The sequence below is a fragment of the Drosophila yakuba genome, chromosome X (assembly GCF_016746365.2).
Source record: "Drosophila yakuba strain Tai18E2 chromosome X, Prin_Dyak_Tai18E2_2.1, whole genome shotgun sequence".
NCBI lineage: Eukaryota > Metazoa > Arthropoda > Insecta > Diptera > Drosophilidae > Drosophila > Drosophila yakuba.
Genome location: NC_052526.2, coordinates 15,673,449 through 15,701,435, shown reverse-complemented (window position 1 = coordinate 15,701,435; position 27,987 = coordinate 15,673,449). Strand labels below are relative to the sequence as shown.

Here is a 27,987-nt window from a genome sequence, read left to right as displayed (position 1 = left end):
TATGAAAATTGTGAAAAAAGAAAACAGCATTTTCTTCTAGAATAGATTGCACTGGTTGAACGCTTTATTAGGGTCTCTTCCTGTTCACAATAAATAGTACGACGAAGGTGCCAACTTAAGTCCTAGGCATGCTTAGAAGTAAACAAAAAATCCTTAATTATCGTTTATCGTTTATCCTCGCTCCTCAGCCGAATATATTCGAGTACAGGCTATTCAATCCATTGCTGATGGTCGAGAAGATGCCGCTGTCGCTGGAGGCGGCGCCTGCGTAGGGCGGCACAGGTGGGCGGTAATGTTGGGGCGCCGGAATGGGGCGGTACAGACCACCCACGCTACCCACTGGCACTCCGCCGCCGGCTCCCATGGGCCCAATGCCCTCCAAGCGCTGCGAAGTCAACAAGATGTTGTGGTTATGATTGGTTCCCCATTTTAGATTATTATTACAAGCAACCATTATTATTATTATTTAGTTATAAACCTTTTACCAGCAAAGGTCTTTACATTTAGGTGAGTTATTAGTGTTTGGGATTTGTTTGAACAAAAAGAAACTCAATTATTTAAAGGCATAAACTGCAGATAAACGATAGGTAAGTTAAGTACATAATTTAAATTTATATTTTACTTCAGCGAATTTTCAAACTTAAACTGAACTAAACTGTAAGTAAATAACTTACAAACATTGACCAAGTAAAAACCAAAAAAGGATACTTAAGCTTAGAGTGAGATGTTCAATGGTGTGTTAGTGTTTTTAGTGGGTTAATGTTTTTAGTGGGTTAATGTTTTTAGTGGGTTAGTGTTTTTAGTGGGTTAGTGTTTTTAGTGTGTTAGTTGCGTAGCATTTCCTAGGTCTAAACCAATTTAGCTATTATTTACACGCCAGCCACACTTCACAAGACTGCGAATTGGACTCCAAGATCCTCAGATCTTCATTATTCCGGCGACAGCTGCAGCTTTCCATTCACGGCGGAGGATTTGGTGGAGGTGGATGTGGATGTGCCGGTAGCCACCAGATACTGATTATGGTTAGTCGATGTTAAAGGGGGATTCAGAAAACAGAGAGGGTTAGCCAGCACCTGGGATGTTGGGGAGCAGAGAATGGATGTGGGTGGTGGCTACGTACCTTCGAGGGCTGCAGTGTCACATTGAGCAGCGTGGGATGCTGCTCCACGATCACGAACTCCACCTCGCGCGGCGCAAAGCCCTCGGCAAAGACCTTAAATGGATGAACAATTGGCATGGGATTAGTTCTGCATATACCATATGATATGGTGGCTCAGCACTCACCTCCACTTTGTAGTAGCCCGGCAGCAGTATGCGCCAGAACTCGCCGTACTTGGTGGTCTGGAAGCCCACATCGCGACCCTTGATCTTGATGGAGGCACGCTCAATGGGCATGCCCGCCGGATCGAACACGAATCCCTGGACACCGCGATGCGCCTCGGCCAGGAACTTGATCAGCGACTTTGTGATGGCAATGAAGAGTTGATGAACTTTCAATAAATTATATTTAAATATATTTAGTTACCAGTTGATTATCCTCCCAGTACTTCTTGAGCTCGTAGGCTGGCGGAAACTTGCAGCAGGATATCTCCAGTGTGATCTCCATGCAGCCGTACCACACGTAGTTGTAGTCCTGCATGCCGCCAGTCAGTGGATACCAGGCGGCACCATTGGTGATGCCATTCTCGAAGGCCGGCGTCGCCGACTTGCAGGCCACGCCCCTGGACATCTTGGCATGGTTGCGGGCATAGACCAGGGACAGATGCTTGAACACATCGTCGTCGGGCGTCAGCGATGGCGCCGCCGAGTAGGTCTGGAACACTGCGCCCAAGGGACATGTTTTGGCGTAACGGAACAGAAAGAGAAGCAAACACGATTAGATGGATCGTTCGGGATCGGAGGTCGCGGTGGACGCGGAGGACTCACTCGCGCACAAGGCGGACGAACGGCAGATCCCTTTGAGCAGCCATATTGGTGGGAGAGTACAGAATCAGCTTTATCAATCGGCACTCGACTGGGAGTCCAAATGGGAAAGGATATGGCCTCGCAGAGCGAAGCCACTGGATGTCCTTGCAGATCGTACAAACCCAAATTCAAATGGTAATAGCTTACTTACTAAATTGTTTCAGCTCATTTACCAAATCATATCAGCTCATTTACCAAATCATATCAGCTCATTTACTAAATCATATCAACTCATTTACTAAATCATATCAGCTCATTTACCAAATCATATCAACTCATTTACTAAATCATATCAGCTCATTCACCAAGATCTCTTGATAATGTCCACAAATATTGGGTTATCATTGGACTTTGTAGGACTCTGTTGATAACACCCATCTGGAATTATCTAGAAGCCGCGTAATGTGCTTCCTAACAAAGTTTTGGTTGTGACCAACCCAGAAACATGGGTAAGCCAATAAGCAGACAGACATAACTATAAGATCTCTCAATGGAAAGACATAACTATAAGATCTCTCAATGGGAACTAGGAACTTAATCTCTGCAAGGACATTTGAGGTGTTGCATCTGGATGGGGATATACATACTACTGGGACTACTTACTGGAGTTTGGCGTATTGTCGTACGGATAGCTGGCCACCAGGGCACCACCATGCAGGCTGCCACTGAGCACGAACTGGATCTTGGATATCCAATCCTTGACAGAATCCGTTTCCGGCTGACCCCGCTTGTTGTTCTGCTTGAAATAGTCGGGGAAATTGCGATTCAGATCGAATCCTCGAGCATTATATCTAAAAAGTAAATGAGTTGAAGTTGCAATCTTGGATATAATCTCCGATGGAAACGCACCTTCCTTGGCCACCATCGCATGTGCCTTCTTTGGAAACGGCATATCCATCCGGATTCATGGTGGGCAGTATGTGTATCCGTGTGTTGTCCAGCAGCCACTTGACGTACTGATCCGAACTGTAGCTGGTCACAAAGTACTGGATGAGATGGAGCAGCATCTCCCGGCCGACGGGCTCATTGCCATGGATATTGCCCACATACTTCACATCCGGCTTGCCCACCATGTGCTCATACGGCGACGAGCTGACCACCATCACCCAGAGATCACGTCCCTGGATCGACTTTCCAATGGAGTACAAGGCAGTGAGATTCGGGTACCGCGCACTGGTCGCTCTGTTCAAGAGTTAGTAAGGTGAGTAAGCAAAATAGTTAGCAGCAGTGTATCTGGTTTAGAAAGTATAAACAATGAGACACAAAGGATCTCCGAATGAAGAACTCACCTGAGGAACCTCGTGAGCTCCTCGTGATCGTGGTAGACAAAGTCCAGGTGCTGGGCATCCGGCATGTAGGCCCTGGGCTCCGGCAGACCCGGTTCCGCGGTCATCTGATGGTGCTGCATCTGCATGCCATCGCCGGGATTAACCGTCTTGGCATCGCAGTGGAGCAGTTGGAGCAGCAGGAGCAGAACGGTGGGCAGCAGGAGCAGCAGCAACTGCAACTGGTGGCCGGCAATGAGTGGCGTTCGCAAGATCATGGTCGGTCGGCGGCGAGTCTGCGAATGGTCAAAACTGGCGGTCGGACAGACCATTTAATGTCTAGTAGTCGCTGGCGGTGTGAAATGCGGTTCGAAATGAGAGCCAACTGGTTGTGCGGCTGGCCAAGACGAATTGGTTCGCCAGAGGATGGTATGGTATGGTATACTGTGGTACGGTATACTATGGTATGGTATACTGTGGTATGGTTTGGAATGGGTTGGGATGAGATGAGCTTTGCTACGTGCGAGTCGAGATCTCCGATCTGCGATCTGCGATCTGCGATCGTTGGCCCCTGTCGTCGCAACTGTGTGGCATGCCTCAAACGTTTTCGCCCTGGATTATTACTCCCCTCCCCACACTCCTGCACCTGGACAGCATCCATTAGCACACCAGAGTTAAGAGTTCGTTGCTACATGGCCACGGAAATGCGCACATAGTCATCATACAACATCTTAATTAACTGGATCCCGAAAATATCAAAGAGATTCCATTGTAATAAGTCGTATTAAGCATTAAACTTGCACTTCATTTTAAATATTTATTATTTTGCAAGTAAACTGACATATATGCTTTAAATTGCGACAATAGTTCCATGATCGTTTTATAATTTTGCCATCCCTATCGCGTTCCTAGAAACTGATCCCCGCAGATATAATACCATCGATACGGGACTCGATCCCGATAGCCCCGCACAAGGCGAGGGCTTGTCTAATCAGGAGGAGTCGCTGTCACCGGATGGCTCTATCTATCCGGCTATCTCTCTCCAACTGGCAGATAAGATACCCATACCCATACCCATACCCATGCCATGCCCCCTGCATGGGTAGTGTGCCCTATAAGAACTCACGCCATCGCTGCGAGCCCATCAAAAGTTAAACAAAAGCGTAGTGCCATGCAGCTGCCCATCACCATTGGACTCATCCTTGTGGCCACCGTTGCGCTGGCCCAGCCGCAGGGCAGGATCGCTGGTGGAGAAGATGCCGTGCCCGGCCAGCTGCCCTACCAGGCGTCCCTCTCCGTCGGCGGCAGCTACAACTGCGGCGCCGTGATCATTGGCCAGCGCCACGCCCTCACCGCCCTCACCTGCGTCTGCTCCGATGGCAAGGATAACCCGTAAGTATTCGTACCAAAAATCTAGACAAATTTCTTATAGTTAAAGAGCAACTTGCAGAAGCTTAAATGTATCTATGTTACTAAGTTCAGTAAGGGTTTTCTTCCATAAGTATCTGATGGAACTGAAAAAACAAAGATAAACTGACTTTTCAAGTAGTTCTAAATACCTAGAAAATATTTCTTTAAAAGCGAAGATTATAAACTACATAGTTTAAGTACTTCTAAAGCTTCTTTTGAGGAACATCCTAAGATTTGAATTCCATTCAATTCCCGCCCATTTCAGTTGGCCTGCTGTCCTGTTCGTCGTGACCGTGGGATCGGTGGATCTCTACAATGGAGGCCGGCAGCTGCGCGTGGAGGAGATCACCATCAATCCGAACTACAGCAGCCTAAAGACTGGAATCGCCCTGCTCCGTCTGCAGGAGGAGATCACATTCAGTGAGACAGTGAGTGCCATTCCGCTGGCCCGCGACGTTCCGCCGCTGGGCGCCCAGGTGGAGGTCTCCGGCTGGGGACGCACCACCGAGTCCGAGGTGAACATGCATCGCACCCTGCAAATTGGCGCCGCCGAGGTGATGGCACCACGCGAATGCGCCCTGGCCAAACGGGATGAGCTGCAGCTGGTGGACGACCAGGTGCTGTGCCTGGGCCATGAACGTCGTCGGGGAATCTGCAGTGGGGACATTGGCGGTCCGGCCGTCTACCAGGGCGAGCTGGTGGGTCTGGGCGCCCAGATCCTCGGCGAGTGCGGTGGCATGCTGCCCGAGCGCTTCGTTAGCATCGCGGCCAACTACGATTGGATCCAGCAGCAGTTGCAATAAACCCATGTCGATGGCAAGAGCATTATGAAATCCTACGTTTTTATTTTAAATATTTTTAACAATATTGTTAATTTCAAAACAATATTGTTAAAAATATAGTTTATAGTATAACATACTGATATTATGTTTAGTGATGCAAATAAATCCAGAGGTACTTTCTTATGTTTGTGAATTAGGTTTCCTCTATTATTGGCTATTATAAGGCATATTAAGTGCTTTTGTTTATTCAAATTACTAAGTAGTCGTAAGCAAACTCATATCGATAGAAAATAAATATTCCTCGTACTATTTTATACAATTTAAAATCAGAATATCGTGGCATACTTATAGGAGCTTTTATAGAAATCCTATAAAACAATACAGGGTGCTTTAAATCCAATGTGTCTAAAGTATACAGTGAAAAATGAAACGTGAGCATTCGAAACGAATTCCATCGACATTTTATACTTAATTAATAATTAACACTATTCTATTTCTATTGTTCTAGCTGGCATTCAAAGGGAAATTATAAAACTATAAATAAAATTAAATTATAAATTATAAATACTAAATAATACTAAATACTAAATAGTACTAAATACTTAATACTAAATAATACCAAAAAATAAGTGCCCTCCTCTGCGCTTCTCAAAAGTCCTACATAAGCAAACCACTTTTTCGATGTTTTTCAAAAAAAAAATACTAAAAGTGAGTGAGTGGTGCAGTGATTTTATGTGGCAGCAGAGGATATCCATAAAGTGATTTCGACCTACTGGAGGAAGTGCCTGAGCTGGCTATTTTCCGGGAGCTACAACCAGCTCTCAGCTCTGACGTGGAGAGAGCTTGAGGAAAGGGGTGAGTATCCCAAAACAATTGGACAGTTTTAAAGACCCTCTCGATGTTTAAGTTGTTGTAAGATTAAGTAAGTGTGAGGTTTGGTTATATTATTTATATGTTTAATGGCAATGTTATGGTACTAGTACTGCATGTACGGATTCGTCGCTTTAATAAAACTAAATAAAAAAAATTAAGACGCACGATTAAGTCGTAAATTAATACCTGCAATCAACGATTGCTGAGTCAGCTAAAAATATATACCCCGCATAAGTTAAAAAGCTGATAGCACTTAGAATGTGTAATATTTCCTTGTAAGAATTACTTTCTATCAGAGAAAACAAAACCAACTTTATCTAAAACGCACTCAAAGTAAAGTTTTGTTATAGAAAAGATTGTCGAGTGTAAATCAAAACCGGAAAAGCGCACTTTACCTAAAAACACTATAGGTAAAAGTATTTACAAAATCTGTTTCGCTTCTATGTTATTAAAAAGGTCTAAAACTGAGGTTTAAGCTATTTAAACGATGTTAAGTAGTATGAAACAAAGAGTATAATTTAAAGTGGGTAATGAAAGTAATTGTTGAAATATAATGTATTATTATATATCACTATCATGTCCGCAACACACTAAATCCCCATTAATATCTCGTTTTTATTTAAACAGCGTTCTCGTTGATCCACTCCAGATGCTGGGTCACATCCACGTAGCCATCGGGCTGTCCGGAACCACATCCGCTCACAAAGAAGGCGGCAATGCCCACCAATTGGCTGTTGTACGCCGCCGGAGCACCTGCATCACCGGAACAAAGTCCGGCGAAATCCTCGGCCAACGGCGACAAACAGAGCAGATCCTCGTGCTGCAGGAACAGCTCCTTCTGGCAATCGGATGCGCTCAGGCTCTGCCTGGTGGCCACCTGAAGGCCATGACTGAGAGAGCCGTCCAACTGGCTGGAACCCCAGCCGGAGAAGGTGATCTCCGCACCCGCCGCCGGTCGCTCGGTGGCCAAATCAATGGGTTTCGTGTTCGCATTCAGCACCACCGGCGATTGCAGCTGCAGCAGGGCCAAGTCATTGGAGCCAACTGCATCCGCAGTGGAGTAGTTCTGGTGGATTATGATGTTGGACAGGGGCACCAGTTGGCCACCAGCCAGACGCTGAATGCTGCCCACTCGCACATTGTAGGAACGAGCTGGGTAGCTGGATGGAGGAGTTGGTATTGAGAAGATACTAATGTATACTGTTCCACAAGGTTATGCTACACAGTGAAAAAGTTTATGCACTTGGCTGCATTTGGAATTAATTGGTTTTATATTGATTATTGAGTGATTATGCTTTGGCACATTTCTTCATCTTTGCAAGTAAGTTCAGTATATAGAAACAATTCCATATAGAAAGAATTCCATATAGAAACAACCTGAGTTGACATAAACTTTTTCTCTCCGTGTAAATACCAGCTACCTCTGCTGCCCACCACCCAAGCTAACGCAATGGGCTGCGGTGAGAATCCACTTGTCGCGGATCAGAGCTCCTCCGCACACATGGACGCCATTCCGCCGCAGGGAAATGCTGTGTGGCTGGGAGCCCACCTCCGCCGGCAGCCGACTGGCCTGGACGACGCCCAAGGTCACGCTGACCAGGAGCAGGAGCAGAAGGAGTTGGTATGGATATGACTGAACCGGACTCATGGCTTGTGGGATCTCAACTGAAAGTTGCTCCTGCCGGCCGGCGTCCCTTTATAGAACACACACGTTTACGACCATGGGTTAAGCAATCTAATCGCCCACATTTGCTGGCCCCATCATAAATTCAAGTCGCACTCCTTATCGCCACACAATGGCCATCGCATCAGATAAGATCGCCGAGTGGCGGTGACCATCGATCGCTGGGTTCCATGCCCGTTCAGTTGCCAATCCAACGCCATGGCTGATCCACGCATCACTCTGGGCCTCGGCCTGCTAATCTTTGCTCTGTTGATCCTCCACTCCACGGAGGCAACGCCACAAGGTCGCATTCTTGGCGGCGAGGACGTCGCCCAGGGCGAGTATCCATGGTCCGCATCCGTGCGTTACAACAAGGCGCACGTCTGCTCTGGTGCCATCATCTCCAACAACCACATCCTGACCGCCGCCCACTGTGTGTCCAGCGTGGGCATCACGCCGTGAGTGCTAACTACACTTCTAGAAAATAGAATGCATTCTAATTCCCTGGTTTTTTTCTTCCAGTGTGGATGCCAGCACCTTGGCCGTCCGCGTGGGCACCATCAATCAGTACGCCGGCGGCAGCATTGTGAATGTGAAGAGCGTGCTCATCCAGCCATCGTATGGCAACTTCCTGCACGACATCGCCATTCTGGAGCTGGCCGAGTCCTTGGTCTTTGATACACGCATCGCTGCCATCGCACTGCCCACCAAAGAGGAGGAGGAGGAGGCGACGGAGGATGTGGACGCCGAGCTGCCCAACGGCACACCCGTCTATGTGGCCGGTTGGGGTGAACTTGCGGATGGCACCGCCTCCTACAAACAGCAGAAGGCCAACTACAATACGTTGAGCCGTTCGCTGTGCGAATATGAAGCCGGCTATGGCTACGAGTCCGTGGTGTGCCTCTCCAGAGCCGAGGGCGAGGGCATCTGTCGTGGTGATGCCGGCGCGGCCGTCATCGATGACGACCAGGTGCTACGCGGCTTGACCAGCTTCAACTTCGGACCCTGCGGCAGCAAGTATCCGGATGTGGCCACCCGCGTCTCCTACTACGTCAACTGGATCGAGGCCAACACCCAGTAAACCACCAAGGATTACCCTCTATTTTTTATTCCTTTTTTTTTACGTGCATAAAGTGTGTTTACTCCCTCTAAAAAAACAACAACAAAAAAACCTGAAATTGTGTTTTGAAACTTGCAAACTATATGGAATTTAGTGCTGGCCATAAAGCTGCAATCGATTTGGCGCCGTTCAAAGTTTCTTCAGTTAGCCAGAAACCTTGGGCAGTTTTACTACTTTATGGTTTATTTCATATATATCAAGGATTACCTAGCAATTGGCCATTATAGTTTATAGAGCCATTAATAACGGAGCAGAAAACTAAGATAGAAATCTTAGGAAAACCCGGTAAACGCCCACAGAAACACGAACAAACTTTTAACTTCAATGACTGGGCGAAATCTTTATAATCTCGATTGGTTATCGCCCAGCTAAAGATGCCAATCAGGGGTAATTCCTACTAAATACGTTGATTACTTGCTTAGTTCGAAGGCATTTGAAGTCATTAGAAATTATAGAATAGGATTTGCTTAGTTCGAAGGCATTTGAAGTCATTAGAAATAATAGAATAGGATTTGCTTAGTTCGAAGGCATTTGAAGTCATTAGAAATAATAGAATAGGATTTGCTTAGTTGAAAGGCATTTGAAGTCATTAGAAATAATAGAATAGGATTTGCTTAGTTGAAAGGCATTTGAAGTCATTAGAAATAATAGAATAGGATTTGCTTAGTTGAAAGGCATTTGAAGTCATTAGAAATAATAGAATAGGATTTGCTTAGTTCGAAGGCATTTGAAGTCATTAGAAATAATAGAATAGGATTTGCTTAGTTCAAAGGCATTTGAAGTCATTAGAAATTAGAGGATAACTTAAAGCTGCCAAGTTTCGATAATTCTTATTCTATGTAGCTGCCCTGAGTCATGACTTACTCATCTTTGTCTGATACACTCGTAGATGGTGTTCCATTCCCCCTGCCAACGCCCTCTGCAATTTTCTATTTATGTGCCAATTGAGCGGTGAAATAAACAAGTAACAATGGTCTATAGCGGCATAAAGCTGGCAATGGCGGCGATAAGATTAGATTTTCTCCGATGCCCAAGCCGTAGATAAGCATTGGTCAAGGCAGGGGTAAAGTAGAAGGCGGGAGGAGTGGGTTAGATGGAGCTAGTCACTTCAATACTCGCCGCTGGCATTGCGCATTTCCAAACCAACCGCCGTGGGCAGCAGAGCCACCAAAAAAAAAAAACGCCAGAAAATGATGCAGTCGAGTGTAGTGATTGTGGGTCTGATCGGATTGATGCTAGTGGGCATGTGCCACGCCCAGGGACGCATTATGGGCGGCGAGGATGCGGACCCCACGGCCACGCCCTACGCCGCCTCCTTGCGGGTGGACAATGTACACGCGTGCGGCGGATGCATTCTCGCCCAGACCAAGATCCTCACCACCGCCCACTGCGTCTATCGCGATGGAAAGCTGTGAGTATAGCACACTAATCTATCAATTTATTACTATTTAAACTATTTATTCAATGCCTTTTAACTTTTTTTGTTCAATAAATAAGTGGTTTTTAAAGAGAAGAAGTACTGAGTATGTACAACTAGGCGTATGAGTGATATTTGCAGATAGTAATACCTTTAGATACTATGTCTATAGTTACTATGTCTTTAATAAATGTAAAGAATAGAGTGAGGGCTTTTTGAATCTATCATAATAGTATTTGCTTTTTAGCTCGTTAAATTATTAGCTCGTTAAATTGTTAACTCGTTAAATTATTATCTTGATAAGTAAATATCTTGTTAAATTAATCGAAATTAATTACATTAAATTTCGCGCAGAATCGATGCCAGTCGCCTGTCTGTTCGCGTGGGCAGCACCAACCAGTATGCCGGTGGCAAGATACTCTTTGTGGCATCGGTTGCCGTGCATCCGGACTACTACTACCTGGACAACAACCTGGCCGTGATCACGCTGAGCACGGCGCTAACCTACACCGAACGGATCAGTGCCATCTCGGTGGTGGCCAGTGGTGAGGCACTGCCCGCCGTGGGATCGGCGGTGAGCGTGGCGGGTTGGGGTCACACCAGCGACGGCGCCACCTCGTACAAGATCCTTGAGACGAAGCTAACGGTGGCCACGGAGGCGAGCTGCCTGGATGCGTACAGTGGACATGGCGAGCAGAGCTTCTGCCTGGCACACGAACTGAAGGAGGGCACCTGCCACGGCGATGGAGGCAGTGGCGCCGTCTATGGCGACACCTTGATCGGACTGACGAACTTTGTGGTGGGCGCCTGCGGCTCCCGCTATCCGGATGTCTTTGTGCGCCTCTCCAGCTACGCGGATTGGATTCAGGAGCAGATCGCCTAGTTATTGCCATAACACTTCATGTTTCCTTTGCAAGCGAAGCTAAAATAATAACTATTTTCCAAACCCTTTTACCCCAATGGCAATGAGTCAATGGTTTGATTTCGATAAGGATAAGGATCGGCGATTGCCACTGGACACACTGGTTAACGTAATAATAGCTAACTAACTAAGCACCGCCGCCTTGCGCGTGAAATGCTTATATTTATTTATGACCTCAACTGCTTTTATTAGCCCACAACTCGAGACTTCGATAAAGCCCTCGGGCTTTGGGCTCAATTTGGGCAAGATGTTGAGCATGTACGCCATCTAGGCCTTCAATTAATTATGTAAGCAATCTTGAAGATTTTCTTATTCATATTTGCTGAAATTAACTGTCTTTCTCTTGACCATCGCATGTTACACAATCCATACGATGGCCTTACTTTTGGCACTTCTCCACCTAAAGCCCAGTGCACTTAGAAGGGTTTCTTTGCAAACCAAATTACATCCATAATTAAATTAGATTAAATTAAATAACAAGTTCAACAAGGTATGGCATAAAGTACTAATTAAAGTACTAATTGTTTTTAACCAACAATTAGAGCTACGATTTTTTGGCAGAAATACAGAAATACTTACTTAAATCTGCTCATTTTTAGCAAGATTTTTTCTGTAGAAATTTAACAGAAATTCAATACATTCGCTGTACCAAACTGAATATCTACTTTAAGAAATCTTTCAAAAATCCTATCAAATACTTGCAGCAAGTTAGTATTTGGTTTAAGCACTTTTGTGGTTCCCAAACCCTTTTGGGCCAACTTCCAACCTCCAAACTCTTTCCACCGCAGGTTGCACACCCCCAGCAATTAGAGGGGCTTCATTTGCAAACGAATTGGGGGAAGTTAACTAAATTAGGCTGCAGCTCGATAGCGACATTGACTTTGACATCTTAGGGAACTAATGATGATGAGGTTCTCCATACATATACCCAGTGAAGTCTGGCAGTGAGCACTACTCTTCAGTTAGCTAGCTAAGTCATGTTACCCATCTGGACACTTCTACTTCTACTAGTTCTTTGTGCCGCCGGAGTTCTGGGCCACAACGACTCCGTGGTGGAGCCCCGCATTGTGGGCGGCACCAAGGCGAACGAGGGTCAGTTTCCGCACCAGATCTCACTTCGCCGACGTGGCAGTCACACCTGTGGTGGCTCCATCATCTCCAAGGATTACGTGGTCACTGCGGCACATTGCGTGAAGCAAGGCAACAATGTGTAGGTATTTCAAGCTCAAATTAAATTATTTAAATTAAATTATTTTTCCCACAGAGCACCAGCTAACCAGCTGGAGATTCAGGCGGGCAGCCTGCTCCTCTCCAGCGGCGGAGTTCGCGTTCCAGTGGCCACCGTCACCGTGCATCCCAACTACAAAGGTAATGGCTACGATGTGGCCGTGTTGCGACTGCGCGATTCGCTGGCCCTCAACTCCAACGTGGCCGCCATCCAGCTGGCCAGCGATGATCCGCCCAACGATGCCAACGTGGACATCTCCGGCTGGGGTGCCATCTCGCAGCGTGGACCGATCTCCAACTCCCTGCTGTACGTGCAGGTGAAGGCGCTGTCGCGGGAAACGTGCCAGAGGAGGTACCTCCGCCAGCTGCCGGAGACCACCATGTGCCTGCTGCATCCCAAGGACAAGGGCGCCTGCTACGGCGACTCCGGCGGCCCGGCCACCTACCAGGGCAAGCTGGTCGGCCTGGCCAGCTTCGTGCTCGGCGGCTGCGGACGAGCTGCGCCCGATGGCTACGAAAGGGTCTCCAAGCTGCGCACTTGGATCGCCGCGAAGGCCAGCTTGTAAACTAAAAACTGGTAAAAAAAACTATATATATATCCCAACTTTATTTTTTTCTCATGAACTTTAGCAACTTAGCAGAATTATATGTTGTTAAAAGCGCTTAAATCAAATAAAATATTATCAGCAATGCACAGCTTTCTTAATAACTCTTTGTTTCGGAATAAAGTAACAAATGTTTTTCTTCTTTTATGCGAAAATAAAAAAAAGAAAAGGAAAAGCTACATATATACTCCACCTTTGCAAAGTTGCTGACCCCATTTATAAAAAAAACTACATATAACACTTGTAAAGCAAAGCTATTATTTTGGGAGTGTTTCAAATCCAAATGGGAGGTAGTTGATCTAATGAGGAGCCCCCCTTTTTCCCTGTTTTTTTGGGGTCATCTCTACATGACTCATTTGCGGGGCAGCGAATTGTGACGGCTTTTTAGAACCCGCTTTGTGGATTGGTAACTTGGTAACTTGGTGGCCATTTATCAGAGCGCAACTTTTACCCGCTTTTCCCCGCCTTTCCCCTCGCCAGTGAAAGTGAAAATGAAAATCAGCCAAGAGCTCGCCCAACTCTTTCTATTATTGCTCGGTAATTTTCCGCTTTTTTTTCGGTTTTCGATTTTCAGTTTTCAGTTTTCAGTTTTCCAGGCACTCGGCGTTTAATGACTTTGTTTTGCTTTTCATTTAACTGGTCTCGCACTTTTTATTTATCCACCAGTTTCCACAGCTTCAATTTTCCACCATCTCTTTGTTTTCCTTCGCTCTCTTTTTTTTTTTTTGGATTTTTCTCAATTATCGGATCGCTGGGGATCGTGGCGTGCCTCCATGGTTTTTGGTGTCCCAAAGTGTTGCCCCTGCCCCCCAGGTAAACTGGCACGATTTGTTCACTTTGTCCACATGGCTCTCAATCCATCCATCAATCTATCCATCAATCAGTCCATCAATGTGCCAGTTAATGCGACGCTTAAAATGCAATTCACGGACAAAGTCATCGAACCTTTTGGAGTTGAAGAACTCCATGATCTACCATCTTGGTGGTAATTCATGGGATTGGCTCTCAAAAACCTGAATATTTAATGCTTGGAGTTCAGACAAATGTTGCACTTAAATAATTTATTGCATTGGCAATTAACAAGTAACATATTCTCAGAGTTCTCTCTCAGTGTAGTTCAAACCTGATAAGAAATCGCCGAGTTTATCATCAAAGTAGCTCAATTTCACCCGGTCCACTTTGGTGCCAGTTCCAAGAAGCCAACCACACTCCGCACTCCACACTCCGCACTGTCCAGTGACCACTGACCACTGTCCACTATCCACTATCCACTGTAGACTGACCAGTTCCAATCCAATGGACGAGACTCCAGAGAGATACATTCAAAAGTCGAGACATGTCGCGGCGGCAAACAAATTTCTTCTTATTTTGGGCTTCAATTTTGATTAGCATGGAAAGTCAGTGTAAGTGGCTTTTAATGGTCAGAGCGATGGCAAAGCCGATCGGCGGGTTAATGCTAACGGGTTTGCCCGAATCCCAATCCGGCCATGGAGAAACACTCATGGCTCTTTGGAGTCCGCAGACTGAAAACTGAAAACTGAAGACTCAAGACAGCAGGCAGAAGACAGCAGACAGAAGACAGCAGACAGAAGACAGCAGACTAAAGACTGGGAATTGAAGAGCTGCGAGGGGGGAGGGAAGTGGAGCAGGGAGCAGTGGAGCAGGCCAGTTAACCCACTAACCTTGTTAGCTGAAAAGTGGGCAGGCACTGGTTAAAGGCGCTCACCACCACTGTCAAGTTCAATGCTAAAAGTCTGCCAAAAGGGGCAGCACACACGCGGCCAAGCAAATAGTTGCAGCTCAATTTAAATTGCACATTGCAAAATAACACTTTAAATGCAATGATATAATGTTAAATTGTTATAAAGAATTCTGTTGCTGTTGACACAAGTATTGCAATATTAAATTATTATTTAAATTATTATTTGTTACTTGGGTTAACAGCAAGATAATTCTTTATAATAATTTCACATCAAAAAATAACAATTTAAATGCAATGATATAATGTTAAATTATTATAAAGAATTCTGTTGCTGTTGACACAAGTATTGCAATATTAAATTATTATTTAAAGTCGTAGAACTTGATTAGCATATAGAAACCATATAAATTGCTCACATTTTCTTATCAATTTGCGTACATATGGAATTTCAGCGATAATCCATATGACATTTTAGTGACTAATTCCCCGTTGAATACAGATAATTGTGAGAGTATCCCTGCTTCTATGTTGTTGCTCACTCTGTAGCTATGCTCCTGCCCCCGGCTGTGGCAGGAAAAGAAGGCGGGCGGGCAGAGGGCGTGGCGGGGCCTGAGGTCATGCGATGGCCTTCGAAGGAGGCGACATGCGCAGTGGGTTAGTGAGCCATGTGGCTGGATGGTTGGATTGCTGGAGGGATGTGGGGTATGTGGGGGATGTGGGGGATGTGGGGGATGTGGAGTGGGGTGTTTATATAACAACAATGCCAGTGCAGGCCCGCCGACATTCGGCTGCAATGTGACCTTCACCTTGGCAGTGGCAGCAAGGCCGCGCCTGCACCACCCCCAAATCCACCCAATCGTCCCGAGGCCTGGCCTTGATCTTAAACTTTCCCACGAGAAACAGACGGTATTTGGTATTCGGTATTCACCTGATTTCCTGCTGCTGCCTTTGGATTTCCAGTTTTCTGCTCGACAGCAATTTCTACTATTATTATTCTTGCAGCTGGCGTTGTTTTTGTATTTGTTGTGTTGCTTGTTGCTGTGGTTCTTCGCACCTTTTTTTCTGCAATGGGAAATTTGCATAAAATATTCAATCAACTTTCATTGTTCCAGGCGGCCGCCTTTGCCGGGCTTCAATTTCGAGCACATCAAAAAAAAATACAAACAAACAGAAAGCAAAACAAATTCTCCGATTTTTGTGGTAGTTTCTCTTTGCGCCTACGCGATTGAACAAATTAGCACTGAAACATTGTTGAAACAAAAACAAAGCCGCGTGGTTGACAAAGCAAAAGGAAGATTTACGCGTTTAAATGGATTCTGTTTTTCATTTGCTGTAGCTTACACTTTCCCAAAAAAAAACCAGAATGAGATATGAGAGAGGGAGCTGGTTTTCAAAACGCGTCCGATTGCCAGCGCCGTTAAAGTTCGACTGAGTTTGTGGCGCGTTGTTCGTGGCTGCGGAGGCCAGAAATCAGATTGCCAGCCGCCAATGCAACGACCTCCAATCGGTCTGCACAAGCGTTTCAGTCGGAAAAGTTTCTTTCAAACATTAAATAATTCATTTTACGTGCTAAAATTAATTTTTTTGTAATTTTTCCTCTTAGTTTTGGAATTTTACAGGCAATTTTCCTGAAAAGCCTTTTTAACTTCCAGTTTTCAATACATTCTGCTTTTGTCAGCTTGCAAATTTTGAGCACCCGCTGCAGTCGCACAGCGGGTAGCTTCCGTCAGTGCGCAACACTGAGTTAGCTTATTCAGTATTTTTGAGTTACATTGCAAACTGAGCTGTAGCTACAAACTCTCTGTTTCTTTTCTTATTTTAGCTCTACAGTGCAATTTGCTTGTAAAACAGCTTAAAAACAGATTGCTTTATATTATTATAGAATTACGCACATACGTAAAGATATAAAATATCCTTGATTCTGCTTTTACGTTGTATAAAACTTCCCATAGTTTTTAAAGTACCTTTCCTTTTGATTTATAATTCTTTACTGCTTGATATTCATTACATACATATATACCAATATTATGGCTTTTATAATGTTGAATCATGTTAAAATGTACTTTTTGAGGTTTAAATTTGAAATCACGTATTCAAGTCAATTGGCGCGAAGTAAGACCGTTCTAATATTCGTGTGGTATTTTAATGCTGGTATTTGTAGTTCGAATGTTTTTGTAAATCGAAAAGCAAAGCAGAGCTAAATTGCAATCAGATCTCGACGCGACGGCGATGAAGAAGCATCATTAAAAGCGCGCAGAAAATATACGTTTCAAAATATACATATTGCGCTCAAATAACAATATTTGGTATTGTAAATAATATTCCCTTAGTAATTCGGAATATTTCTCGCGACAATTTTTTGTTTTCGTGAAGTTCTACGCGGTTTTGTTCGAGAAAGAGGAAACCAAAACAACGGAAATAGTTAATAACAAAGTGCGTGAGCCTATTATTTTTATTATTATTTTTTTATGTGTGTGAGAGCGGTGATTTGGCCGTGTGTGTGTGTGTGTATTGTGCATCTCACTGTTATTTGTGGTTGTGTAGGTCAAGGTGAAGCAGCTGCACCGTTAGTTTTCCACCCATTGACTATGCACTTTTCAATTGCGAATACATTTGATGTGCATATGTGTGGGCAGAAACCCTAAAAAGTCAATATTGCAGTTAGTAGCTCTCTTTCGCACTGCCTACCTCCCTCCCTCCCGCTCGCACCTCTTTGAGTGAGATAAGCACTAGATAAGCATGTGTGCGTAATTTACTGTTAAGCTTAACCCCTAGTAAACAACAAACTTTGTACATAATTAAAATGTGATGTTCAAAACTATATGGGAGAAAATGTAAAACAGTAATTTAAGTGATTGATTAACCCGCCCAAATACACTGTAACTAAAACTTATTCATATGCACACATTAAACTAAATATAGATTCGTAGTCTTTAATTTTGTATAATTTATTAAATACACCAATTCAATTACCCATTAAATATTAAATTTAGTGTCAATTTAATGTGGCAACAGTAGCAGCTGGCAACCTGCAGTAAAATCAACAACAACAACACCGGATTGTGCAACCTGCAACTTGCAACACAGGCGACAAGACGGCGTTTCTACCGCAGCGTCGCCTCTTCGGCGGCGGCAATGTGCCCCCCTCGGCGTCCATGAAGCACCAGCCGCCGCCCCCGCCACTCCCCCTCAGCCAGCCGCCCTCGATGGGCGGTGCAGCAGCGGGGGGCGTGGCCAGCGTTATAAGCAGCATGAACGGCGGCAGCAACAGCAGCGTCAGTGGCATTGAGGCGGTTAAATGCCGACCACCCATTTACCCCAAACGTAAGTAAATCCCTTCTTTAAGGGTGCACGCAAATCTGTTGACAAAAAAGCGGACGAAAACATCAAGGGGTTAATGAAGCAGTTCGAAAAGGGTTCACATATCATACATACATGCATACATACATAGTTTTAATGCGTAAAGCAGTTTCCTAGAAAACTCTGTCACAGAAAAGGACAGAAACCAAAACAGAACAATAATTTAGTACTTAATACATGCTAATTCTACCCTATAAGTTTTTTTGGCGCGCAATTCATTCATACATTTGTATCGATTCCTGAAAATATGGATTTAAAGAAAATGATATGATATTTGCGAGTTTTGCTTGAGTTCTGTTTATTTTGAAAACATCAATCAACGAAAGATAAAAGAAATCATTTTCTCTGTTTGAAGCTCTCAATAGGAATTGTTAGTTACATTATTCCAATAGTATTTCTTAGTGACTCATATCCATGATGTCTAGCTATGTACATACATATGTATGTACATATGAACATAAGTGAAGCCTACCATGGCTGAAGTTATCATACATAAGAAGTTGATAAAACGAGAACGACCTTTACAGATAAAGGTTTAATAAGTAATTTAAAGAATGTGTTCTTGAAAAACCAATTAGGTATAATATTTTCTTTTCAAATTACACACAACTCCACAACTTGGCGCGCAGTGCACTTGGGTTCTCCTTCTCCACGCCAATTGCCTTTGGCTGGATCGATGATATCTAGTATTTGGCATTCGGTATCTGGTAACTGGCATCTGGCATCTGGTAACTGGGATCTGTGATCTGGGATCTCGATAGGCTACCTTATTACGTGGCCCACTCCGCTGTTTTTCCGCCAACAAGAAAATTGGCTGGCCAGTTTCCGAGGCAACTACATATGCAAGTATGGATGTACATATGCATGTATGTATGTATGTACATACTGTATGTATTTTCCGATGGTTTTGGTTTTGGTTTTGGTTTTAGTTTCGGTTTTGGAGGAAAGTCGACGGCGGCTTCCTTTCCTTTTTTGCCCACTTCACTTTGTTTTGGCTTCGCTTTCGCCTTGCATTTTTTTCATCAACTTTTTCTTGGCTTTGACTTTTGGACTGCGGGAGGGGGTGTTTGTACTGAGTTGGTTGTTGCGACTGCCGTTTTTGGTAGGCGTAGACTTTGTTTTTATTTTTGTTTTTATTTGTATTTGTATTTGTATTTGTTTCCCCCATGTTTTCTATTTTGTTCCTACTCCGCATTTTGTGTAGCTCGCAGCAGGCCGCACCCAACACACCCAGCACAATCCCAATTGCAGATCGGTCTGTGCCTTGGGCTATGGGCCTTTTGGTCTTGGCCACTTGGCATTGGCCTTAAGTTGGTAACTTGGTAACTTGGTTACTTCGGCGGCAACGTGACCGCAGCTAACGGTTCTCCTGGTTGACATGTCGTTAGTGGCCGATGAGCATTTGTGTCGTTGATATCGGGCTACGTTCCTAACTTGGCCAAACGACCCATAGGAATATGTGTGTACTGGTCCACACTGCAAAAAAAAAGATAGCAGTTATGGGCTTTTATTACACAATGTTATATCTACATATCTTAATTACTCTTCTATGGTTACATACATTTGTATTCAATATATAAAGAACTTCTATACTCATATAAGCAATATATGGAATATTTTAGAAAGTCATCGTGCTTTATCATCTTTTTTCTTTTCTCTGCTTTTTTTTATATGGAGTGCGATATTTTTATGAGAATTATTATTATTAAGAGAATTTGATGAGCAATACCCACTTCATTTTACTCACTTCATTATGTTCGCACACATACAGCCATAGTCATAGACCTAGAATCGAACGTGATAAGATAAACACATTTTAGCGAGGGCTAATAGTATTTATAAATATTGCACTGAGCTCACCTTAAGTTGACTCTACAGTGTTTACTTGCCATTAATAAGTAAGCCAATTTGCAAATACGTTTTTATGGGCATTTCTATGGATGTGAAAAGTAGAGAGGGTCATCAAATGGAGTAACTGGAAAACTAGCCAATCAATTGATTGAAAACAGAGTTTTATTTGATACTTACTGCTGTAGTCAGTTAACTGGTGTTCACTGTACTCGCAGCCACACTCCCCAAATGGCGTTCAATTAATTGATGCATTGGGAAAAATCACGCTCATCGATTGTCTAAGTTTAGTCATACATTTCAACCATTTCCATTTCTCAATTGTATGGTGCCTTCACTTCACTTCGCATTCCCAGTTTTCCAAGTTGCAGTTCCAATTTTGTATGTGGCAGGCTTTCGTTTTGTTAGTTCCAATTAAAAATGCGGCAGCTTAGCGTTTTAAAACTCATTAAGAGCCAACTCCATTGTTATGGCAAATGCATACACATGTTCCCTTCTCCCGATGTCTCCTATATGTTCTACTATATGTTTTCTCACTCATTGTTCGAATGCGGGGGCGTATGTATGCAGTTGCACAGCAGCGGTCAAGAAAGAAGCATCATATATCATATACATACATATATCTGTTTTTGAATTAAAATTTTATATTATCTATTATTCCTATTTAGTTTAAAGCAATTCCGTCACTACTTCTCTGCCCGCGTCTGTGCACAGCGCACAGTGGGAGTGGAATTTTCATGGCAATTAGGGAAATCAGTGCATAAACCTGTCAAATTCCCCATTCTGTGAAAAGGGGTTAAGTGTCGTGGGGCTTGCTGCTGCAATGGCACATATTCAGATGTTTTCGGCTATTCATATGCTATGTACATGTATTAGATGTATTATAAATAGAATGCGTAAATCAAGACAGAGTGCATTTAGGCGGGAATATAAACCTACATATCTGCATAGAAGTGGTGGGATGTCAAAGGCGGGACAGATCCATTTCAAAGATCAAAGTTTCCGTAATAATAGCACTTTACGTATATATGTACATTGCAAGTATTTAGAACTTTTTGTTCTTGTCTTCGAAATCAAATGGAATCTGCGTGTTACTAAATTTACAGATTTTTGAAATCTGTCTAATCGATCAACATAACAGATGGATGTGGTTTTCTATGCTGAAATCTGAATGGTTAATACTTTGGCCCCATAGATCCATTTTCCCCAGTCGAGCTCCGCATTTGTTAGGCAATTTTGTGCATTTCGAATCGAGTTCAAAGATAAACAATTTTGTGTGTGTGTGGATACTGAAGAAGTTCGATATCCGAACGGTTGGAAAATGCCTCTCTGGATGCGAGAGAAATTCCCTGTGAAAAGCTGCCTGGGGGAAGGGGGTTGCCACGGGTGGTGGGGAATAGGTGGGAGGAATGGGAGGCGGTAAACCTGGCCAGCTACTTCAAATGCCGTCAATTGTTTTGAAAGTTTTCAGCGTGTCAAGAGCGGAGATGCAGCTATTTATGGAACAGCGCAACAAGGCAGCAACACGAATGCCCTTGGATGTGTGGACAGGCGTACAGTGAAGCCTGGCCACATCGAACCAGGGAGTCAGTAAATCAATAAGATTAAACTGCTGTTACCTAGAAAAACCTAACATTTTATATAGTTTGACTAGAAAAGAAGCTTGGCTAGAGATATTGGTCATGTGGGAGCCACTTCTGGCATGGCTCCTGTCAGCGCGCCTTTGTTTACCTAACCAAATGCCTGTGAGGCTGGTCTGGAAATGGCGGAAAAGTGAGCGGAGAAGAAACCCAATGCCGATGCACGTTCGATGGCTGCATCGCGAGTCATTCCAAGCCCCCAAAGACCCAGAAGTTCCCCCAAGTCTCCTCTCCAGATTCCTATTTCTCCGTCTGGGCACTCGTGCGTTCAACGAGCCACTCGAACTCCAGAAAGTGGAGGAACAAGATGCGTAGATGGGCTCCAAGAAAGTATATCAAGATTGGCACCGAAGTCGCCAATGCTCTACTAAAAATTCCAGACCTAATTTGATTCTATGCAGCATCTTATTTCCTACACTAATTTCTTAGGTATTGAATTTAAAATGAACTTTCTACATAATGTGCTTGCTTGATAATGTGGGTATCTTATTGCCAAAATAATTCATTTTTACTATGTAAATTCAGAACCTTAATAAAAGTAGTTAAACCCTTTGGTTTAGAGTAGAAAAGCGCACTTGAGAACATAAAAAATGAGCTGCATTTTGCAGCATAACTCGAATTGAGCTTAATTGAAATGAAATTGAGATGGCTGAAAAAGTAGAAGAAGGCGAATGAATGAGCGACCGAGATTGAGATTGAGATTGAAATTGATGTGTCGCCAAGTGTTAAATGGTCCGTCATAATGCCGATCGAGATCGTGTGTGTGTCGAGTGGCAAAGGGAAAATCATTTCCCAGGCCATTTGCCAGCGATTCTGATCAAACGCTGAAATGCTCAAGTGTTTGACACCCAACAACCTATCTAATAGTAATACCCATGGGCATTTTATCTTCCCCTCGGTTACCAACAGAATGCAAGGGAACTTATATCAAGTTATTTTCTTTTTTTTTGAGTGTAATACTTAAAGCGACAGACGAGCGAGCGACCCAGCAATAATGACAGCGACAAGTCTAGTCAATGAACCACATCGCACTGGGGCTAAGGGCGGGGGGAGGGGGGAAATCGTTGGGGAAAGATGAAAACTGCAACGCCCACAGAAAAGCTCTTTGGGATAAACAAACGACAAGCGACAAGCGACAATAAGCAGCGGCGATAGAGATCTTCAGGCACAGTGAGAAATATTGGACAGAGGGAGCATCAGATTTACGGAATTGAGAGCTCAGATTTTGTCCGACGAGTGTGGGTGGGTCTGGAAAATGGAAAATGGGAAATGGAGTATAGGTTCTTACAAATAGTGGGTGCTGGCTGGCTGTGGGCGTTTTCCCAACTATGTAGACTGATGATGAAAGAGATAGAGCAGGTGAAGAAGGAAAGCCAAAAGTTGAAGGAAGTCTACTTTACACTATGTTTGGTATTCAATAAAAATCGATCTTTTCTCTCAGTGCCTCATGGCATCTCACCCTTTAGAATCTCGCTCCCCCCGCTGTCTGTTCATCCCCTTCTTGTTTACACAAGCCAATCTTTCAGCCGGGCCAAGTCACTGTGCTCATTAGCCTTCCTTGCGGTCGCGTTCCGATTTCGCACATTTATCCGACAGATGGAGATATGCAGCAGATATAAAGATACCATCCATTCCGAGATAACTGTATCTGCGCTGAGCCCAAAGTCCCAAACAAATATCGTAGTCCATGGCGATAAAGCCACGCAGCAGCAAGTTCATCCCATTCCATGTTTGCATGCGATTCGCAACAATTAAACAAAGTTTACCCAAAATATTCCGAGACATTTGGCGATGATCATGCGGAAGCTAAGAGGTATCCTCCAACTGATATACCCCAATTTGGTAGCGTGTCCAGGGTGCATTACATGGATTTTGTAATCTGCTCAGTAGCACTTATGCACAATGTGCATTGCACATACATAAAGCATATATTTCTCAATATTTTTCAACAAATTAATCTTTAATATATACAATATAAATAAGCAATTGAATCTATTATCTTTATGGTTTTCTGTCACGCCAGTAGCGAAATCGGTTAAGTTTTACAACATCTAATTTATAAAATACTTTCTTTATGGCAACATCTATACTTTCTTAGCTTTTCTTAGTTGCCTAAAGCGGTTAATTGAAGCCACATTTCGCTTGGCCAGTGTCATTAGGAATTTGGTCCTTCAGTTTGAGGGCTTGTACTCGAGTTGCACTGTGTCATCCTGCAGACTAAGGGGTCCTTATTCCATATCCCCTTGGCCTTGCCAGCTGAGCGCCTTTCCAACTCGATTAAATGCGAAACGTGAGCGGGAACAATGAGCTGACTGTCTCCCCGCTGACTGACACCCTTAGGAACTCAGGAACTTAGGAAGACATAAACTCAGGAACTCAGGAACACAGAAACTCAGGAACATAGGAACTCGGTAGCTCAGGAACTTGGTAACTTGGGAAATCAGGGGGTGAGTGCTTTAGCGATCCGCGGGGGTGGGCCCTCAGCCAATGCTGCCGTATCGCAGGAAGCGTGGAAGGGGGAGAAGTGCCACGGGGTGCAAAATGCAAAACGGTTTGTAAGGAAATGCAAGTAACCTGAGCTGCGGGACGAGGTAATTCTGAATGTTTGCCAATTTGTTTGGCATTGTAATGGCAACAGAAATTCGGTAAACAATTTTAAATTAAATTTATAAAATGTTGTCCCAAACTTATATGGATTTAGTTATCATTATTCCTTGTTTGACCTAACAAGTTTTTGAGTTTCGTTGGTAAAACAACTATCTGGCAACATTGCCCACTTGCCCCGTTATTTTGTTATCTGGCCCACTTTTTTCCGGGCTTCCGTTAGTTTGAGCCAGGTCCTTGAGCGCAGGCGCGGAGAGAACGCGGCTCGAGAGGGTGATAGTACGGGTGAAAGTTGCATTTCGGTGTTGCCACTTGATGTAACATCCTTGGCAAAGGATAGTGGGCGTATGGTGAGGGGGTGTGGCCACAGGGCGCTGGGGAGAGAGAGCAAGAGAAAGAGAGAGAGTGAGAGAGAGACCATTAGATTTGGATGGTTTTAGGGCAGTTCGCTCGCCAGTTGCAGCTCCACCACAATACAATAAAGTGTTCATCAAACTCGGGGATTTATTTTTTCAACGACCAAACAACAAACCACTACAGACTCTCACTACGAAAATAAAACCGAATTAATAAGCGGTTGAGAACCATAAGCAAACAAATCCAACAATGTGGCAAATTTGCTGATAAGCAGGAAGACAAAGAGTGTTAACCCGGAAGGCAGAAAAAGTGGCGAGGCTTGGGCCAATTACGTTTTAAGTAGGCGTTCCGTATACACACGAAAGTCGGCGGGAAAGGGCGGCACAGGAGGCAGAAGGCGGAGGGAGTTACGAGGACCAAAGAACCCAAGAACCAGGACGCACACACACACACACACCAGCAGCAGCAGGAACATGTGTAAGGAGCGTCCAAGGAGCACAGATGGGATGCATGGGCTTCCTTCCTTGCCCACATTCCAAAAACCTGTCACCCCTTCACTCGAAAGTCATTCCCACATTTCATTTGCCTAATGAGACGGCTATGAAGTCGGCTCAAGGATTCAAGGACTCGAGATTCAAGACCCAAGTGCAAGGTCCTTCAGTCGATTAGCTCGTTTCGAGTTCTCATTCCTAATTAAACACTTGGCGAATAAATTGGACACTTGGCACCGCATTTGCTTTGGATATGTGTCAAGGAGTGGCATTACCTGTGCTTAACCACATGATATATAAACCCATTAAAGCATATTATTTGAATCCTTAAAACCTAATATTATGAAACAACCTTTTTTTAATGAACACCTCGACTAAAATCACCGTGTATACTCTATTTTCCAACAGCCAAAACGCCGTCGTTCGACAAGGATCGGGACTACATAGGCTTTGCCACGCTACCGGAGCAAGTGCACCGGAAGTCAGTGAAGCGGGGCTTCGAGTTCACCCTCATGGTGGTGGGCGAGTCCGGACTGGGCAAGTCCACACTGATCAACAGCCTCTTCCTGGGCGATCTCTACAAGAACCGGCAGATGCCCAATGTGGAGGAGCGCATCGAGAAGACGACAAAGGTGGAGAAGAAGACAATGGACATCGAGGAGCGAGGCGTCCGGCTCCGACTGACGGTGGTGGACACGCCGGGATTCGGGGATGCCATCAATTGCGAGGACAGCTGGCGCGTCTGCACCCAGTACATTGACGAGCAGTTCCGCCAGTACTTCACCGACGAGAGCGGCCTCAATCGGCGCAACATCCAGGACAATCGGGTGCACTGCTGCCTCTACTTCGTCCCGCCATGGGGCCACAGGTAGGATCCTAACTAATAAATCACTGTAAATCACTAAATGTTGTATCAGCTTGGATGTACTTTCAATATATGATATTATATAAATCTAAAATGTAATAATGTATGCTTTCATTCCTTTACAGCCTGCGACAGATGGACCTCGACTTAATACGGCGGCTGCACCGCAAGGTGAACATCGTGCTGGTGATTGGGAAGGCCGACTGCCTCAACAAGCAGGAGGTGCGCAAGCTGAAGGAGCGCATACTGCAGGACCTGGAAGACAACCACATCCAGCTGTATCAGTTCCCCGAGTGCGACTCCGACGAGGACGACGACTTCAAGCAGCAGGATCGCGAGCTAAAGGCCTCCATTCCGTTCGCCGTCGTCGGCAGCAACACCATTCTGGAGGTGGCCGGCAAGAAGGTCAGGGGGCGCCAGTACCCGTGGGGCGTGGTTAACGTGGAGGACCCAGAGCACAGCGACTTCATTAAGCTGCGCACCTTCTTGATATCCACGCACATGCAGGACCTCAAGGATACCACACAGGTGGGTTGTTATTGAAGAAAATTGAGTCTTATCTACGAGTAGTACTAACATATATACTCTTGAAATATTTCAGGACGTGCACTACGAGAACTTCCGGGCGCAGTGCATCTCGCAGATTTCGCAGCACGCGCTGCGTGAGCGCGGCAAGTTGAAGCGGGACTCGATTAGTTCGACCAACGGATTCGACGCGGCCATCTCGGAGACGGACAGGCTGCTCCTGCAGAAGGACGAGGAGATACGGAGGATGCAGGACATGCTCACCCAGATGCAGGAGAAGCTTAAGCAGACCCATCTTATGGAGATGAAGAAGAATGACAGCGTAATCGATGTCTAGGGAATGGAAATGGGAACGTGTTCAATTTTGCAACGCCATATATGCATCTACCTACTATATAGGACATATATGGTGACCCAGAGAAATCCTGGAGCAGCTGCAACCAAATCGACTTTGTTTATAAGCTAGCACAGACTTTTTAAAGACAAAAAACACCCAATTAAATCCAAAACAAGAATGATTAAGACAACGACTTCCCAAAAGCACAAAGAATCCGACGAACCAAAAACTGCAGACATCACAGCCTTTTTCAATTTTGTAGCTAAAGTTACGATTTCGTTAGTTCTCTAACGATTTAATGGAACACATCTATCTTGAGACATTAGATATTGAACAATACGATTACGATATTATACCAAAGTTTAGGGAGTTTCAAAAACTTAACGCAAGTAAATAGTTTATGGAAAAGATCAAGAAACCACAGAGGCACATAGAAGTACCGCTAACGATACAGAGAAAGACATAAACAGATCCCGAAAATGTTTTTATTTTATTGTACGAGAATAATTTTAATACATTTAATTTCCTTACATCTTGGGTTGAAAGATAAAAACTTGCGAAAGATCATGATATAAGCAAGTTTGCTTGAATTATGTGTAAAGAACTTGTACCATTTATATTGTAAGAATATATCAGATCGAATGATATAGGACAAACCGCTGGAGGTTTTGGCACTGAATTTTCATGAATCGACTTTCAGCAAGTTCCAATTATTTATGCTAATTACGTATTATCAGATATATGTATCTATGAAACAAAACGTATTTTGTTGAAACGAATTGTTAATGAATTTATTTTAAATTAATCGTTTAAGCCTTCACGCAACAACCATAATATTTAAATGAAATTATAGTCGAAAAATTATATATAAACATAGCGATTGCTACAAATCGATTTCAAATAAAGATAAAAATAATTTATGTGGCGCATTTCTTTTCTTTTCAAACAATGAACACAAATTTAAAAAGCTAGATTTGAAGGTTTAACAATAAGTTTCCTGTTTTCTTTT

General features: G+C 44.1%; 7 protein-coding genes across 14 annotated transcripts; 5 read left to right on the top strand and 2 right to left on the bottom strand.

The window, feature by feature from the left end:
* Window positions 1–34: 34 nt before the first annotated feature.
* LOC6525572 (carboxypeptidase D) lies at window positions 35–16,437 on the bottom strand. Of its 5 annotated transcripts, none has more exons than XM_015190886.3 (10): window positions 16,293–16,437; window positions 15,880–16,013; window positions 3,255–3,542; window positions 2,815–3,147; window positions 2,569–2,756; window positions 1,927–1,956; window positions 1,526–1,821; window positions 1,285–1,461; window positions 1,121–1,213; window positions 35–385 (listed from the first exon to the last, which is right to left on the bottom strand). In XM_015190886.3, exons 3-10 carry the CDS (start codon window positions 3,506–3,508, stop codon window positions 185–187), a joined length of 1,572 nt encoding a protein of 523 aa, XP_015046372.1. In that variant the 5' UTR covers window positions 3,509–3,542; window positions 15,880–16,013; window positions 16,293–16,437; the 3' UTR covers window positions 35–184. The 5 variants fall into 5 exon arrangements, with proteins under 5 accessions (XP_015046372.1, XP_015046370.1, XP_039231497.1 ...); XM_015190884.3 differs by having other exon boundaries at window positions 35–1,013; window positions 1,927–1,968; window positions 16,293–16,436; XM_039375563.2 differs by having other exon boundaries at window positions 35–1,013; window positions 16,293–16,436.
* Window positions 4,360–5,615, top strand: LOC6525571 (serine protease SP24D). Its single transcript, XM_002101370.4, has 2 exons — window positions 4,360–4,622; window positions 4,906–5,615. Exons 1-2 carry the CDS (start codon window positions 4,402–4,404, stop codon window positions 5,441–5,443), a joined length of 759 nt encoding a protein of 252 aa, XP_002101406.3. The 5' UTR covers window positions 4,360–4,401; the 3' UTR covers window positions 5,444–5,615.
* LOC6525570 (serine protease SP24D) lies at window positions 6,791–7,972 on the bottom strand. The gene is made up of 2 exons (XM_002101369.4): window positions 7,717–7,972; window positions 6,791–7,455 (listed from the first exon to the last, which is right to left on the bottom strand). The coding sequence occupies exons 1-2, from the start codon at window positions 7,941–7,943 to the stop codon at window positions 6,915–6,917; spliced, it is 768 nt and encodes a 255-aa protein (XP_002101405.1). The 5' UTR covers window positions 7,944–7,972; the 3' UTR covers window positions 6,791–6,914.
* Window positions 8,146–10,281, top strand: LOC6525569 (chymotrypsin-1). Its single transcript, XM_002101368.4, has 2 exons — window positions 8,146–8,416; window positions 8,481–10,281. Exons 1-2 carry the CDS (start codon window positions 8,178–8,180, stop codon window positions 9,037–9,039), a joined length of 798 nt encoding a protein of 265 aa, XP_002101404.1. The 5' UTR covers window positions 8,146–8,177; the 3' UTR covers window positions 9,040–10,281.
* On the top strand, window positions 10,243–11,455 carry LOC6525568 (trypsin-3). Its single transcript, XM_002101367.4, has 2 exons — window positions 10,243–10,489; window positions 10,850–11,455. Exons 1-2 carry the CDS (start codon window positions 10,269–10,271, stop codon window positions 11,376–11,378), a joined length of 750 nt encoding a protein of 249 aa, XP_002101403.1. The 5' UTR covers window positions 10,243–10,268; the 3' UTR covers window positions 11,379–11,455.
* Window positions 12,358–13,350, top strand: LOC6525567 (serine protease SP24D). Its single transcript, XM_002101366.4, has 2 exons — window positions 12,358–12,627; window positions 12,682–13,350. Exons 1-2 carry the CDS (start codon window positions 12,395–12,397, stop codon window positions 13,208–13,210), a joined length of 762 nt encoding a protein of 253 aa, XP_002101402.1. The 5' UTR covers window positions 12,358–12,394; the 3' UTR covers window positions 13,211–13,350.
* A 725-nt stretch (window positions 16,438–17,162) lies between the features above and the next one.
* Window positions 17,163–27,898, top strand: LOC6525566 (septin-2). 4 transcript variants are annotated; one of them, XM_002101365.3, is made up of 5 exons: window positions 17,163–17,384; window positions 17,970–18,275; window positions 25,660–26,119; window positions 26,242–26,644; window positions 26,718–27,898. In XM_002101365.3, the coding sequence occupies exons 2-5, from the start codon at window positions 18,107–18,109 to the stop codon at window positions 26,976–26,978; spliced, it is 1,293 nt and encodes a 430-aa protein (XP_002101401.1). In that variant the 5' UTR covers window positions 17,163–17,384; window positions 17,970–18,106; the 3' UTR covers window positions 26,979–27,898. The 4 variants fall into 4 exon arrangements, with proteins under 4 accessions (XP_002101401.1, XP_015046368.1, XP_015046367.1 ...); XM_015190882.2 differs by having other exon boundaries at window positions 17,967–18,275; XM_015190881.2 differs by having other exon boundaries at window positions 17,945–18,275.
* The last annotated feature ends 89 nt before the right edge of the window (window positions 27,899–27,987 follow it).

Excerpts from the sequence above, each read along its gene's own strand:
- LOC6525569 (XM_002101368.4), top strand. The coding sequence starts at position 8,178 with ATGGCTGATCCACGCATCACTCTGGGCCTCGGCCTGCTAATCTTTGCT. Across the intron at positions 8,417-8,480 it reads TCCAGCGTGGGCATCACGCC|TGTGGATGCCAGCACCTTGG; the intron begins GTGAGTGCTAAC and ends TTTTTCTTCCAG.
- LOC6525572 (XM_015190886.3), bottom strand. The coding sequence starts at position 3,508 with ATGATCTTGCGAACGCCACTCATTGCCGGCCACCAGTTGCAGTTGCTG. Across the intron at positions 2,757-2,814 it reads TGCGATGGTGGCCAAGGAAG|ATATAATGCTCGAGGATTCG; the intron begins GTGCGTTTCCAT and ends TTTACTTTTTAG. Across the intron at positions 1,214-1,284 it reads CGGGCTACTACAAAGTGGAG|GTCTTTGCCGAGGGCTTTGC; the intron begins GTGAGTGCTGAG and ends CATCCATTTAAG.
- LOC6525567 (XM_002101366.4), top strand. The coding sequence starts at position 12,395 with ATGTTACCCATCTGGACACTTCTACTTCTACTAGTTCTTTGTGCCGCC. Across the intron at positions 12,628-12,681 it reads GTGAAGCAAGGCAACAATGT|AGCACCAGCTAACCAGCTGG; the intron begins GTAGGTATTTCA and ends TTTTTCCCACAG.
- LOC6525568 (XM_002101367.4), top strand. The coding sequence starts at position 10,269 with ATGATGCAGTCGAGTGTAGTGATTGTGGGTCTGATCGGATTGATGCTA. Across the intron at positions 10,490-10,849 it reads GTCTATCGCGATGGAAAGCT|AATCGATGCCAGTCGCCTGT; the intron begins GTGAGTATAGCA and ends AATTTCGCGCAG.
- LOC6525570 (XM_002101369.4), bottom strand. The coding sequence starts at position 7,943 with ATGAGTCCGGTTCAGTCATATCCATACCAACTCCTTCTGCTCCTGCTC. Across the intron at positions 7,456-7,716 it reads TTGGGTGGTGGGCAGCAGAG|CTACCCAGCTCGTTCCTACA; the intron begins GTAGCTGGTATT and ends TCCTCCATCCAG.
- LOC6525571 (XM_002101370.4), top strand. The coding sequence starts at position 4,402 with ATGCAGCTGCCCATCACCATTGGACTCATCCTTGTGGCCACCGTTGCG. Across the intron at positions 4,623-4,905 it reads TCCGATGGCAAGGATAACCC|TTGGCCTGCTGTCCTGTTCG; the intron begins GTAAGTATTCGT and ends CGCCCATTTCAG.
- LOC6525566 (XM_002101365.3), top strand. The coding sequence starts at position 18,107 with ATGAAGCACCAGCCGCCGCCCCCGCCACTCCCCCTCAGCCAGCCGCCC. Across the intron at positions 18,276-25,659 it reads ACCACCCATTTACCCCAAAC|CCAAAACGCCGTCGTTCGAC; the intron begins GTAAGTAAATCC and ends ATTTTCCAACAG. Across the intron at positions 26,645-26,717 it reads ACCTCAAGGATACCACACAG|GACGTGCACTACGAGAACTT; the intron begins GTGGGTTGTTAT and ends GAAATATTTCAG.